We start from the raw sequence: 16,168 nt of genomic DNA on the forward strand, positions 1-16,168 counted from the left end.
CCACATATGAGTGAAATCATATGGTATTTGTCTTTCTCTGACTGACTGATTCGCTTAACATAATACTCTCTAGCTCCATCCATGTCAGTGCAATTAATGTCAATGTTTCTTAAAGGAGAGGCTAGTTTCTCTTTTTGCCCTACTTAGGATCAACATTGTTAGCATTTCAATGAGGTACTCTACATTTCCTCAGGTCATTGCCCTCCAACTCTTGCTGCTTTGTTCAATCTCTTCTGCCCCAGTGAGTGGTGTTCAGAGAAGCGGTGAAACTTGGGGATATGAGGTACGGTAAGAAGAAAGTGCAGAGTGGCCAGCAAGGGTCAACACAGTGTGTGATCTAATAATCTGAATACTGATTGGGGCTGAGGGACAAGCGGGGGAGGGTTCCTCAGAGAATTGTTAGATCAAACTAAAATGTCTACTTATAGAGATTTCTTTCCCTGTTATTTTATTTATAAATTTTTATAAATATAAATTTATAAGTGAACATAGCTTGTTCTGTGCCAATTTACCCTGATAATTTGAACATACTTTTTGACTCATTTTAACCTAATGTGGATTTTATAGGTATGATAATGGAAGATGTATTTTTGAACTAATCTGAAAATTGTTTCTTAAAATTAGGCCATTTATATCATTCAGATTTATGTCTTTTTATGTACCAGTTAGTGTTGTGGGTGCTTAAAAAAAACTATGCTAATGCATAGTTTTTCAGCTGTATGCAAAAATTACTCACCAAGTAAACTCTTGATTTGCCCACCAGTAGAGGGATAGAAGAGCCCTGAAGTCACATAATTCCAGGATTATTATCCCATTCAGAATGCAAACCCCAAAGTAAATATAGGATTCTTAGTACTTATGGAACTTGGAGATGGAAGCTCCCTTTAAGATCATTTAGGCAGATGACTTCCATTTTACAAATGAGGAGACTGAGGCCAGTGAGTTGGTATAAGGGTGCTCCTGACTCTATTCCTGGTGTTCTTTAGTAAGGTAGAAATTATACCCCGGGGTCAATTTTGTCAAATGCAAACATCAGTTTATGTTCTTGTTTTATTTGTCTCCCAGGGTAGCATTGTAAAATGCTACAAGATCTGTGAAAAAGATCTCGAAATTTTAAAATAACAGTAACACTGTATTGATCAAGCATTTATTTGGAAAGCTACAATGTGCTTACCATGCATTGAACAAGAGCTAGAAGACAGAATCTCTACAGTTAAATAATTTACAATCCAATTAGAGAGATGAATAAGAGCTAGAAAAAAAATTTTTAGTTATAGTGGAAGGTTGAACACTTAAGGTTGCAAGAAAAAAGGTTGGGGGGTAGTGGTGGCATTTCTTCTCTGGCTTTTTCCCAATAGCTTAATACTAACAATAGCAGTAACTACTCTTAATATCATAAATAGAAAATTGTTATCTTATAATGGATGTTTTGTATCTTTACCTTCTAGTTCAGTTAGAGCTAAGTGAAGATGGCAAATGAACACCCAACACGGTGCCAAGGGAAGGCATCTCTTGCAACAGCTAAGTGGCAGGTTGACGTGAGATTCCTGACTTAACAGAACACCTCCTAAGGATCTAACACTGTTGCTCTTATTGCCACCCTTATCCCAAATGCTCTACCAGCTGCTCACGTGCTCAAACATACAGACATAGCCCACTAGGCCGTCCCAGATCGGGAGTGCAAGTGGCAGCCTTTTTCCTGACCCACCCTGAAGTCCTACCTATCCTGGGATGCTCGGGAAGGAAGCCCATCAATGCTCGGTGCGGAGCTGCGCGTACTCCCCAGCAATCCTCCAAGAGGCCACACCCAACACAAGGCCCCCATTGTGTCTTGGGGAACAGTAGCCTCACAGTATTACGCTGGCTGCCCCTCTTAAAGGGCAGCCAGCGGCTCTTGGCGACCCCAGCCAGCAGTGGGCTGGGCGGCCGCACGCAGGGCAGGTGGCAGGAGCGCAGAATCGCGCGCGCTCTAGGGCCGCGCCGGCGCCCCGGGCCCGCACGCCGGCCTCGCGCGGGCGCCGCCGCACCTGGAGGCGGAGCCAAGCCCCGTGGCCCGCCCGCTCCTGGGCGCGAAGCCCCCTCCCCGCGCCCCTCCCGCCGCGCTGCAGACGCGCGCAGGTGCGTGAGGCCGCGCCCGCCCAGGACCTTGCAGAAGTGGGCCCGCCATGGAGCACATCCGCACGCCCAAGGTTGGTGGCACGGGCGCGGGCGGAAGAGGGAGAGCCGGAGCTGGAGGAGGGATGCTGAGCGGGCGGGAGGCCCGGCTTCCCTGCGGGGCGCTGGCCGAGCCGGCACGGCGAGCGAGGGAGAAGGAGGCAGCGCTCGAGCATCTCCGGGTTCGCTGTGAGGCTGGTCTTTCTCTCGCTGTCTCACAGGCCTAACTGTGGCTGTTGCTGGATCTAACCTCTTGTCCTTCAGAGTGCGCATTGGACAGGGGTGGACGGGAGGGAACCCCAGTCGTCCGTGGAGTAATAGGGCTGCTGATGAGCTGATAAACGCTCCCTTCTAGTCTGGCACTAGGTTGCGGGTGCTGCTCCCCCCCCCCCCCTCAATTTTCTGTTGCCTGCTCTGAGCAGTTGAAAGAGAAACAAGCCTTCCTGATGACAGGTACAAGGGAAGGAGTTACGTGCAGGTGGATTAAAGGCACTTCGGAAGCTTGTTGAATCTAAGGGTTTCAGACCCACAGGGCTCACCCTTCAGCTATCCCATCCTCAGGCTATCAGCTGCAGTGCACTTACACGGAGAAGATGATCGGTGTTCGCTGTGGGGTGAATGTTATTATCAGTTCTTCCATCTTCTTGCTTTTTCCGCCAGTTTTCGTTCATTGAGGAGAAGGGCGCAGCTTACAGATTCATCCACTGGTGTGTTTGAAAACAGCAGCAGCTTTTGCCACTTGACAAAAGCGCCTGGTCCCTGGTCATTCCAGATAAATTACACTGGAATCGTTGACGGCTGCACCAAACTTCCCCACTCATAGTTGCACTAGTAATGTAATTTAGAGTGAAAACGATGATCAAATTCCTGTCTGATAAAAACCCTAAACTAGTGATGAGAATGTATTTCAAGCCAGTTGGCTATCTCTCGTTACTACCACCACAGCTCCTTGTGTTTCCAGGATGATCTCACGTTCAAAATCTAGGCCCTTGATAGAGTTAAGTCAAAGCTGGGTCTGTGTGGTCAGAATTTAGGCGGCCCCAGGGATCCCACTCATTTCATGCAAGGGAGGAGGGGGTGGGCATCCAGTAAGAAGAATTCATTCCTAAATTCTAGAATGGTTCCTAAGTACCTCATTGTAGAAGCCGCTTTACAATGATCTCAGGTCAGTGGAAGAATAAATCTTTTAGTTTGCTAGATAGTGTCAATTCCAATAGTAAATTTAAATTGTATTGATTTTGCACTATAGAATTAAATTGTTGCTTTACTATTGGGAAATTGTAAACATAGAAGAGAGCACCATAAACCACAAGGTAGGTGGCTCAGAGCTTTCAGGATTTAAGTCGTGCTAAATAATTTATTCCGGAATGAAAAATTTAACTCATGGACTCCCTTCGTCCTTGCCAAGGGCATTTTTTCTTTGTCATGATGAAGGGGGCCCTTTATAAAAATATCTGTTGTGAATGTCAATAGCAAGAGTGATAGAGTGACATGGCACCATAGAATATGAATTTGGGGATTAAAGGCCTTTTCTAATCTGTGTTCAAACTCTGTACAAAGCCACGTGTGTAAACCTGAACAGCAAACAATATTCTACTTATAATTGGTTTTCATGAACACTCTCTACGCAGTGTAGTACCTCAAATCAGAAATCCTCTTCTATCAGGAAATGGAAAAAAATGGGGGAAAATGGAGAATCATCTGAAATGTCATTGAATTGAGGGTCATTAACATTTAGGATAACACAGGTAGAAAAAATTAAATCTAGAGATTGGGTGGAGCAGATTCATTTACTCATCCATTTCATCTCAAGCCTTTGAGAACCTTTCATGTGTGAGGCTCTGTTAGGTCCTGGGAGCATGAAACATAGGGAACTCCTTGTCTGGAAGGGGAGACAGTTTTAAGTCTGGACAGAGATATATACAAGAGAATGGATGAGAATAAGCTCAACTATTAAGGGTGAGTGAAGTCTTCTTAAAGAAGAGCGGAGTCTTAACATGTAAGGAGTCAAGGAGGACCAGGAGCACTTGAAATAGCTGTCATGCAATTGTGTCCATATGATGTAAGATGACAACCTCAAAGAGGCTGAAACCTTAGGAGTGATAAAGACGGAAATGATGAAATGATTGCTTGAGGCTAAACAACATCTCTTTTCATTTTGCATTTTTAAGTGCAAAACTAATTTTCACAGTATAAATGAAAAATAGAACATGGCTACTTACAGAGTATGTGTTGCAAAGTATGTCATTAGTAATGGTTATATTCATCTTTATTATTTGCTTCCAGTATGCTCTGGGGGAGCTGGATAGCTAGTTTGCCTTCGATTTCAGGATTCATGTCTTGGGCTATAAGGAAGGATATAAGGATATTCGCAAATTTTGTTTTTCTGATCTCTGTGTTTGAAGTGATATTTACCATGTAGATAGCAGGCTTTTAAGAGGAAAAGAAGTGCATGCATGTATGTGTGTATAATGTACAGTTGCTTTGCTACTACAATGAAAGTCATTCATTTACTCTTTATAAGCTGCATGATATCCATCACAGCCTCTGTGTTCTTCTTCAGTCTCTGGAGTGCAGTTTAAGGAGACAGATGCACATGAATAATCTGGAATACTTTGCACATATTTCTTTCTGTGTGTGTGTGCATGTTTAACTGAAGCCTTTAACAGAGCATATGTTAAGCAGGGTGTTTCTCTCCCAGAATGGTTCCTTTATAGAAAAAAAAATGTTCTAAGGACAAGCTAGTTTGCAGTTGGGTCAAAGTGAGGACACCAAGCATTACCTGCACTCATCACAGTGAACTTCTGGGTTTTTACTTCACTGTCTGGATTTTTTTTTTTAACCAGTCTGAAAGCTTGCTCGTAAGAAAATACCCTGCAAGAAGCTTAGGGATAATTTGGGTTCAGTTATATGAAAAGGCTGCAGGACTCCTGGACATAGCTTGAAGTGTTTTGTAGGACTTGGTTTTGTACTGGACTGAAGCTAGTGTGTCTAAGATCCTGGCTAAATAATCTCTACTTTTTATGCTTTGATCTTTCTGGGAAACTTTTTTTTCCCCCCCCACATCAGTAAATTTTAGTTATAAAATAAAATATGTGAAGACCTCCCAAACTGCAAAACTGACCTTGAAAATATCTTCTCTTTCCACCTCTTCCTCCTGGTCTGAGCTGTTACTGGAATAGCCTACTCACTGGTAACTGTCCTCTGCTCTTCTCTAACCCCTTCTGCACAGAGGGAGCCTGGGGATGCTTTTGATGGCACAAGTTGGTCATGTTACTTGCTCGCTGAAATTCTTGGGTGGCTTCCCTTCGTTTTTGTCTCTTAAGATTTGTTTATTTATTTTAGAGAATGTGAGTGCGGGGTGGGGGACAGAGGGAGAGGAGGAGAGCATTTCAGGCAGACTCCGTGCTGAGTGCGGAGCCTGACAGAGGGCTCTATCTCACAGCCCTGAGATCATGACTTGAGCCGAAATCAGGAGTCAGATGCTTAACCGACTGAGCCACCCTGGGTGGCTTCCCTTTGTACCCAGTGTATAAAATGAGGATGCTCAGAGTGACCCATAAGGCCCTGTGTAGACTGACCCCCTCCTCACTTCCCCAGCCTCATTCTGTGACAATCGTTTTCTTATTCACTACCCTCTGGTCACAACTAGCCTTTGTGGGTTTCTCAAATGTGAGTTCTTTTCTGCCTCAGGACGTCTGCACTGCTGTTCCATCTAGGGGATGCTCTTATTCTCACTCTTCACCTGGCTAGAACTCATCTCTCTAGTTACAGACTAGATAGAATTTCCTCAGAGTGGTTATTGCCCAATTCCTCCTCTGAGTCAGGTTTGCCTGTTATATTGTATCACCAAATGCAATATTTCACCTTATGCTCCTTGTTACAAGTTTTAGATTTGAGTGTTTAATGTTTGGCTCCCCTGCTAGACTAGGAGCCCTATGAAGGTGAGGATCATGTCTTGTTCACCCCCAACACAGTTCCTGGCACTGATTAAGCATCAGTAAATAAATTGATAATTGGATAATAGGAGTAATTCTTGGCTTCAGTTCTTCAGTTTTTACTATTTGCTTTAGTGATCCAGGCCTTGTGTGTTGTACCCGTGACTAGGAACAGTATTGTAAATCCTCTGATAGATCTAGTGTCGAGTACTTGTCGATGTCAGTATGTCACATATATATAATGATGTGTATTTTGTGATTATATGTAGTTTTAATGAGATAGAATCCAAATAACATTAAATTTACCATTTCAGTCATTTTATACAATTCAGTGTTTTTTAGTGCATTTACAATGTTGTGCAACCATCACCAGTCTTGAATTCAGAGCATTTCATCACCCCCCAAAAGAAACCCAGTGCTGATTCTACTTTCGGTCTCTATTAGATTTGCCGACTCTGGACATTTCATATCATAATCTAAGATATGGCCTCTTGTGACTTCTTTCATTTAGCATAATTTTTTCCTAGGTTCATCCAAGTTGTAGCATGTAATGATACTTCATTCCCTTTTATGCAGGGTAATATTCCCTTTTATGCAGGGTAATATTGCACTCATTCATCAATTGATGGGCATTTGGGTTGCTCCCACTTTTTGATTATTATGAATAGGTGCTGCTATGAACACTCCTATACTTGTTTGTGTGTGTGTGAAAATTTTTTTTTTTTTTGAGTATAGTTGACTCACAATGTTACCTTAGTTTCAGGTGTACAATTTAGTGATTTGACAGATTTATACATTATGCTGTGCTCACCACAGGTGTAGCTACCACCTGGCCTATTACATGGCTATGACACATCACTGACTGTATTCCTTATGCTCTTTTATTGCCAAGATTTACTCATTCCATAACTGGAGCCCTGTATCTCCCTCTCCCCTCACTCATTTTGCCCAATCCCCCACACCCTGAAAATAAGTTTTTATTCTCTTAGGTGTATCCCTAGAAGTGGAATTACTGGGTCATATAATAATTCAATGCTACTTTTTGGGGAAATTATGATTACATCTTACGTTGGATATTACTAAAACTTTCCTCTTCATGTGATTCCAACAATATAGAATGAATTGTATGGTGTACAGAACCTAGATACTTTGGAAACAATTGTTTAGATGGTATGAATAAATAGATTTACATCAAAAGGGGATATGGAATTTGTTGAACATTTAAACAGTTTCTTAGAAAACCAACCCAGTGAGCATGAAGTTCTATTTCTATCATTCCAAAATCAATTCTAATTTGTGACAATGGCCCTTTTAACATAGTCATAGTGTGCTTTTTCTCTCATACTGAACTTTTTGCCCACTGTTATTTTGTATATATATTTTATATTCAGAATTCACTCACCTATTTATTGTTTTATTTTTTTAAAAGATTTTGTTTATTTATTTGAGAGAGAGAAATAGAGAAAGCATGAGAGGGGAGAGTGTCAGAGGGAGAAGCCGACTCCCTGCCGAGCCGGGATCCGGGTGCAGGACTCGATCCCGGGACTCCAGGATCATGACCTGAGCCGAAGGCAGTTGCTTAACCAACCGAGCTACCCAGGCACCCCTATTTATTGTTTTAATGAGTGCATATTATTCATGTAACTATAGTTTGTGTAACCTGTCTCTACTATTAGGGATTTGGATTTTGAGCCCCTGTGAAAATCCCTGGTACAGTTTTCTTAATATATATTGCCCAGACTAGAAAGCCTTAGAGTAGGAACAATCTTATGAGGTTATTACAGGATATCTTTCAGTATTTGAAAGATTCTCATATGGCCCAGTGTTTAGGCAAATTCTTCATAGTCTCAGCAGAGACAAAGGATAGAGATGGCAGAGGAGAAAGTCTTGCTGATATAGAGGGTTGTTTCCCACAATTATATCTGTTTGTATAAAAGACATTAGTTTATCTTTTAAAAGAATAGAGGCATCTCAACAGTTGACTCTTGGCAGTGAAGATATGGAGGTATTTCAGGCATCTGAGAAGAGAATGGACTAGAATAATGTTTTGGTTTTTTTTCATTGAAGTATAGTTGACATACAGGATTATCAGTTTCAGGTGTACAACATGGTGATTTGACATTTACATAATTATGAAACGATCACCATAAGTCTAGTCACCATCTGTCACCCTACACGGTTATTACAATATTATTGACTGTTCCCTGTGCTGTACTTTACATCCTGTGACTTATTTATTTTATAACTGGAAGTTTGTACTTCTTAATCTCCTTCACCTACTTTGCCCATCTACCACTCCTCCCATCTGGCAACCACTCATTTGTCCTCTGTACTTAGGAGTATGTTTGAGTATGTTTCTACTTTGTTTGGTTTTTTAGATTCCACATATAAGTGAAATCATATGGTGTTTGTCTTTCTCTGTCTGACTTACTTCACTTAGCATAATATCATACCTCTAGGTCCATCCATGTAGTTGCAAATGGCAAGACTTCATACTTTTTTATGATGGAGTGATTTTCCATTTCATAAATATGCCAAATATTCTTTATCCATTCATCTATGAACTCTCGGGTTGCTTCCATATCTTGGTCATTGTAAATAATGCTGCAAAATGCTCCTATCTTTTTGAATTAACATTTTTGTTTCCTTTTGGTAAATACCCAGTAGTGGAATTGCTGGATCATATGGTAATTCTATTTTTAATTTTTTGAGATCCTCCATACTATTTTCCATAGTGGCTGCACCAATTTTCATCCCCCCAACAGTGCATGGCGGTTTCCTTTTCTCTGCAACATTTGTTATTTCTTTTCTTTTTGATACTGTCTATTCTGACAGGTGTGAGGTGGTATCTCATTGTGGTGGTGATTTTCCTTTCCCTGATGATTAGTGATGTAGAGCATCTTTTCATGTGTCTGTTGGCCATCTGTATGTCTTTTTGGCACATGTCTGTTCAGGTCCTCTGCCCATTTTTTAAACAGATTGTTGTGGGGTTTTTTAGAGTCAGGTTGCATGAATTCTTTATATATTTTGTGTATTAGTCCCTTATCAGATGTATTGTTAGCAAATATCTTCTTTAATTTAGTAGGTTGTCTTTTTGTTTTGTTGATGGTTTCCTTTGTTGTGAAAAAAGCTTTTTAGTGTGATGTCCTATTTGTTTATTTTTGCTTTTGTTGCCCTTGTCTGTGAAGATAGATCCAAAAAAATATTGCTAAGGCTGGTGTCACTGAGATTACTGCCTATGTTATGTTTTATGAGCTTTATGTTTTCATGTCTAATATATAGGTCTTTAATCCATATTGAGTTTAGTATATGATGTAAGAAAGTGGTCCAGTTTCATTCTTTTGCATGTAGGTGTCCAGTTTCCTCAGCACCCTTTATTGAAGAGACTGTCTTTCCCCCATTGTGTATTCCTGCCTCCTTTGTTTTAGATTAATTGACCATATAAATGTGGGTTTATTTCTGGGCTCTGTTCTGTTCCATTGATTTATGTGTCTGTTTTAGTGCCAGTACCATAATGTTTTGATTACTATAGGTATATAGTATAGTTTGATATCCGGGAGCTTGATACTTCCAATTTTGTTCTTTCTCAAGATTGCTTTGGCTATTTGGGGTCTTTTGTGGTTTCATACAAATTTTAGATTTATTTATTCTAGTTCTGTGAAATATGCCATTGGTATTTTGATAGGGATTGCACTGAATCCATAGATTGCTTTAGGTAGTATGGACATTTTAACAATATTGATTCTTCCAGTCCATGAGCACAGTATATCTTTTCATTTATTTGTGCTGTTTTCAATTTTTTCATCCATGTCTTCTAGTTTTCATAATACAAGTCTTTAACCTCCTTAGTTACATTTATTTCTAGGTATTTCATTCTTTTTGATGGAATTGTAAATGGGATTGTTTTCTTAATTTATGTTTCTGATACTTTGTTATTAGTGTATAGATTTATTAGCAACAGATTTCTGGGTATTAATTTTGTCTCCTGCAACTTTACTGAATTTGTTTATTCTAATAGTTTTTTTGTGGAGTTTTTAGAGTTTTCTATACCATTTTGTTGGCAAATAGTAACAGTTTTACTTCTTCCTTACCAACTTGGATGCCTCATTTCTTTTGCTTGTCTGATTACTGGGGCTAGGATTTTCAGTACTATGTTGAATAAAAGTTGTGAGAGTGAGCATCTTTGTCTTGTTCCTGATCTTAGAAGAAAAGCTTTCAGCTTTTCATTGTAGAGTATGATAGTGGGTTTGTCATATATGGTGTTTATTATACTGGGGTATGTTCCCTCTATACTCACTTTGTTGAGAGTTTTTATCATTTTGTTAATGTAGTGTACACATTGATTGATTTGCACATATTGAACCATCCTTTCAAAATCCTACTCGATTGTGCTATATGATCCTTTTACTATATTGTTGAATTTAGTTTGGTAATATTTTGTTGAGGATTTTTGTGTTCGTGTTCATCAGGGATATTGGCCTGTAATTTTATCTTATTATTTTTTTTTTTTGTAGTGTTTTTAGTTTTGATATCAGGGTAGTGCTGGCCTCATAGAATGAGTTTGGAAGTTTTCTTCCTCTTCTATTTTTTGGGGAATAGTTTGAGAGGACAGATATTAACTCTCCTTTAACATATGGTAGAATTGACCTGTAAACCCATCTGGACTTTTGTTTATTGGGAGTGTCTTGATTACCTATTCAATTTTATCCTAATACTTGGTCTGTTCAGAATTTCTATTTCTTCCTTGTTCAGTTTGGAAGATTATATGTTTCTAGGATTTTTCCATTTCTTCTAGGTTTATTCATTTTTTTCTAAGTCCAGTTTGTTGGCATATAATTGTTCATAGTAGTTTCTTATAATCCTTTGTATCTCTGTGGTGTCAGTTGTACCTTCTCCTCTTTCATTTCCGATTTTATTTGGGCCCTCTTTGTATTTTTCTTATTGAGTCTGGCTAAAGGGTTTTCAATTTTGTTATCTTTGGACCAGACCAGCTCTTAGTTTTATTGATCTTTTATATTGTTTTTAAAGTTTATATTTCATTTATTTCCCTTCTTATTTTTATTACTTCCTTCTACTAACTTTGGGCTTTGTGTATTCTTCTTTTTTTAGTCCATTGGGTGGAAGTTAGATTGCTTATTTGAGATTTTCCTTATTTTTTGAGGTATTAATATAAACTTCCCTCTTAGAAATGCTTTTGCTATGTCCCATAGAATTTGGACCATTGTTTTTCCATTCTTATTTGTCTCAAGGTATTTTTGGATTTCCTCTTTGATCTCTGTTGACCCATTCGTTGTTTAGTAGCATGTTGTTTGACCTCTATGTACTTGTGGTTTTTTCTCCTAGTTTTTTTTTTTATTATAATTAATTTCTAATTTCATATCATCGTGGTTGGAAAAAATGCTTGATTTCAGTCTTCTTAAATTTATTGAGACTTGTTTTGTGGCCTAACATGTGATCTATTCTGGAGAATGTTACGTGTACACTTGAAAGGAATCTTCTGTGTTTGAATGGCATGTTTTTTATTTATCTTTTAATCTATTTTGTCTAATGTATCATTTAAGGACTCTCTTTCCTTATTGATTTTCTCTTTGGATGATCTATCCATTGATGTATAGGGGGTGTGAAAATCTTCAATATTGTATTGCTGTCAGTTTCTACCTTTATATGTGTTAGTATTTGCTTTACATATTTAGGTGCTCTTATGTTGGGTGCATAGATACTTATAGTTGTTATATCTTCTTGTTGGAGTGATCCCTTTATCATTTTGTAATGACCTTCTTTGTCTCTTGTCACAGTCTTTGTTTTTAAAGTCTGCTTTGTCTGATATAAGTATTGCTATCCCAGATTTCTTTTCAGTCCATTTGCATAGAATAGCTTTTTCCATCCCTTCACTTTCAGTCTGTGTGTGTCTTTAGGTCTGAAGTGAGTCTCTTGGAGGCAGCGTATATATGGGTCTTGTTTTTTAATCCATTTAGTCAGACCGAGTCTTTTGATTGGAGCATTTGGTCCATTTACATTTTAAATAAGTATTGATAGGTATGTATTTATTGCTATTTTTTTAGCTGTTTTCTGGTGGGTTTTGTAGTTCTCTGTTCTAGATTCATGTTTGAGTTTCCTTGAAGCCAAGTCCCCAGCTACTCCGAGTTTCATACTTCTCATGCACAGAACTCACTGTGTCCCTTGGCAGTCCATAATGACCATGGACAGCTCTAAACATTAAGAAGTTTTCTTTATATTTAGTAAAAATCTGTTTCACTTTAGTTTTTGGCAGTTAGGTCTAGCTCTGTTCATTGGGAGATTGCCCAGTACGTCAACCCTCCTTCCAGGAAAGGGCCCTTCAAGTATTTCATTTGATGTTGCCATCCCCCTAATGCTTCCCTCCTACCTGAGTAGTTAGCTTAGTGCCACCTGTTCTGGTAACCAACCAGTGGCTTCGTTTAAGTCCCTTTACCATCCTGGATGTTTTACTCAGTGAGTTACAAAAATATGATTACTGCAGGTTTTGTTGAATTGAGAAAAAGTAAAATTTAATAATGATTTTTAAATCGTGTGTTCCACAGAGCCACATCTCAGTGGCCTTTTGGTGAACTGAGTGTGGAAGAGAACCCTTAAGTTAGCTCCCCACATTGTGCTGTGCAGTCAAGCCTGCCCTGCCTTTTCCTTGAATGCTAGTGTCTTACCCTTATCTTTGTTGAATGTAGTCTCATTGGATTTGGTTTATTGCTTAATTGCTTATTCTGTCTTTTGATCTGGTACACTTCTGCCCCTCTTGGTTTGTACCATTGGCACTTTAACAAGCTCACCTCCTGTTACCTCATCCATGATCTCATCCAAGAAAGAAACTAGGTTAGGTGGATGTGACTTCCTAGTAACCAAAGCTACTTTGCCCCCATCTCCCAGGATCTCAATCCTGATAGCAGATTAACTTGTTCTTTCAGTTTGGTGCCGTCTACCATTTGAGAAACTTGTCCTTTATCACCTCTCCAGATAGCTTATTGAAGAAAAAAATGAAGTTGTCTGTGATGATGACTGAGTGAATCCACAATGTTCCTGCGGACTGATGGTTTCCTTTTCTAGGTTCATACAAAATTCCATTAAAGAAGCAATTTTAGAATCTTGCCTTGAATTAATGTCAAACTTACCAACTTATAATTACAAAATTTCATGTCCCCCATTTGAAAATAGTGATCTGATTTGCAAGTGTTCTCTGTGATTGAGAGAGCTCAATAGACTCCTGAGAAGATTCTTTTTCTGTGTCATTCACTACCAGTATATCATTAGCACTAAGTGTTATCTCTTCTTTCAATTTCATTTAACAAATAATAATTTTCAGGTTATAAAAGTATTATTTTTGATTCTATATTAGAGTTGATACAGAAATTAACCACTGTTAATATTTGAATATATTTCCTTCTGCCATTTTTTTCATCGCATGAATACTCAACCTTTTTATTTGTTTGTTTAGAAATTAAGGATCACCCAGCTCAATTTTGTAGTATGCTTTCTTTAACTTACTGTATTGTGGTCTTTGAAAATATGCTTTTAGAAGACTATGTGATGTTTTATAATACAGAAATATCATTATCACATTAACCATTTCCCCATAAGGCTATTACAATAATGTTATGATGAAAATCTTGTTTATTAATTATTATCTGCATATGTGATTACTCCCTTAGGATAGAACCCTAGATGGAATTACTGTGTCACAGAAGATGAATGATTGATATATATTGCCAAATGACTTTACAAAAACATCAATTTTTAGAAATTGATTTTAGGTATAGTGTCCTTCTCACTGTGCCATTGCTTATTATTTAAAAAAATATTTGCTACTGGGTATTATGAATCACAGACCTGTACATCTGAAACCAATAATATATGTTGTTAATACAAAAAATAAAGGCAAAGAAAGCCTAAAAAAATAAAAATAAAAATATTTGCTAATTTAAAGAAGGAGGATGGTACTTCATTCTTTCATTGTGTTTTTTTTTTTTTTTTTTACTAGTGATGTTGAAACCTTTTCACACATGTTTTTTGACATTTTGTTACTTCTCTATATTACCTACTTATATCTGTTTTCATTTTAATAATTGGTGATTTTATTATGTGGATGGTGTGTGTGTATATATATATTTACATATATATTTAATAACTTTATTCAGAATTCACATACTATAAAATTAATTCTTTTAAAGTATATAATTCTGTCCTTTTTTGTATATTCACCAACACAATTATCTAATTCCAGAACATGTCATCACTCCAAAAAGAAACCCATACTTAGTAATGATCACTCCCATTTCTCCCTCCTGCTTAACCATCAACCATTAATGCACTTTCTGTCTCTGTGTATTAGCTTTTTCTGGACATTTCATATACATTGAGTCCTACAACATGTGGCTTGCTTTTTTCACTTAGCATAATGTTTTCAAGATTCATCCCTGTTGTAGCATGTATCAGTACTTCATTACTTTCTATCCATTCTATGGATATACCAGATTTTGTTTATCTACTTATCAATTGATGGGTATTTGTCTTGTTTCCATTGTTGGGCTATTATGAATAATGCTCCTGTGAACTTTTGTATACAAGTTTTTGTGTGGGCATATGTTTTTCTTTCTCCTGGGTGGAATCTCACTTCTCTAAGAGTGGAATTGCTGAATCATATGGCAACCCTAGGTTTAACATTTTGAGGAACTGTAATGAAGTCGCTGTACTGTTTCAAAGTTCCACCAACAATGTATGAGGATTCCAGTCTTTCCATATCCTTGTCAGCACTTATTACTGTCTTTTTTCTTTTATTCATCTTAGTGGGTGTAAAGTGGTATTTATCATGGTTTTGGTTTGCATTTCTCTAATGACTAATTATGTTGCCTGTCTTTTCATGTGCTTAGTGACCATTGGTTTTATCTTCTTTGGAGAACCATCTGTTTAAATCCTTTAATCATTTTTAAGTTACATTTTTTGTCTTTTTATTTATTTACTTATTTAGTCCAAGAAAGTTCTTTGTATATTCTGGATACAGGTCCCTAACTAGATATATGACTTGCAAATGTCTCCTCCCATTCTGTCAGTTTTCTTTTCGTAGTCTTGATGGCATCCTTTGAAGCATAAAGGTTTTTAATTTTGATGAAGTCTAACTTACGCATTTTTTTCTTTTATCACTTGTACTTTAGGTGTCAGTCATATTTATGTATTTTTTTTTTTTTTTAAAGATTTTATTTATTTATTTGACAGAGAGACAGCGAGAGCAGGAACACAAGCAGGGGGAGTGGGAGAGGGAGAAGCAGGCTTCCCTCCAAGCAGGGAGCCCGATGTGGGACTCGATCCCAGGACCCTGGGACCGTGACCTGAGCCGAAGGCAGACGCTTAACGACTGAGCCACCCAGGCGCCCTATGTATATTTTTTGAAAAGCCTTTTTTTCTGCTTATAAAAGTATATCACAGAAAATTTAGTTCAAAAGAGCAGAAAGAAAATAAAAATCATGCATATCTCAAAACCCAGGAAAAACTGCTCTTAACTTGGTATAGATTATCAGCCCTTTCTTTACATATAAATAGAAAATAATATAAAAAGTTAAGTTCATTTTCTTTCTTTGTGTGTGTATATAATTTGGGGGGGATGAGACCTGGTTTTTATATGTCATAATACACTATAAATATTTTTTCTCATTTTATTAAACATTCTTATGAAAAGCGGTCATAACTACAGCATCTCACGTTGGATACATCGTAAATTATTTCATGTTGGGAGGCGATTCTCCATGGCTCTTAAATGTTTCTGCGCTTTTGCTCTGAACTACCTTCTCAAGGATGATTTTATTGCAAATGGCCTTGGAAGATAGAAATAGTTTCTCCCTCAGGGGCAAAAGGAAAATTTGTTTGCAGTCCAAGATAATAAACATTATTTTTTCCTTGGAGGCAGAGGTTGGTTAGGGTTGCTGGCATACTTCTTATGAGATTGACTTTTCTTAAACTCTAAGCTCCGAGTTTCCTCATGTGTGACACAGATCTACTCTCTGTGCAGCATTCATCCAGGCTGCTCCATCTTGCCCCTTAGACTTGGAGGTAGG

The 16,168-nt window shown here is 38.1% G+C and overlaps 1 protein-coding gene across 1 annotated transcript in view; it reads left to right on the top strand.

Moving 5' to 3' along the window:
• The first annotated feature begins 2,165 nt into the window (after positions 1-2,165).
• The window catches only part of MTMR7 (myotubularin related protein 7), a 112,864-nt gene continuing 98,861 nt past the window's right edge, over positions 2,166-16,168 (top strand). Inside the window, exon 1 of the mRNA XM_021694175.2 lies at positions 2,166-2,189. Coding sequence (XP_021549850.1) covers positions 2,166-2,189 — 24 coding nt within the window. The remainder of the gene's footprint in view (positions 2,190-16,168) is intronic.

Source organism: Neomonachus schauinslandi, chromosome 2 (assembly GCF_002201575.2).
Source record: "Neomonachus schauinslandi chromosome 2, ASM220157v2, whole genome shotgun sequence".
Taxonomy (NCBI): Eukaryota; Metazoa; Chordata; class Mammalia; order Carnivora; family Phocidae; genus Neomonachus; species Neomonachus schauinslandi.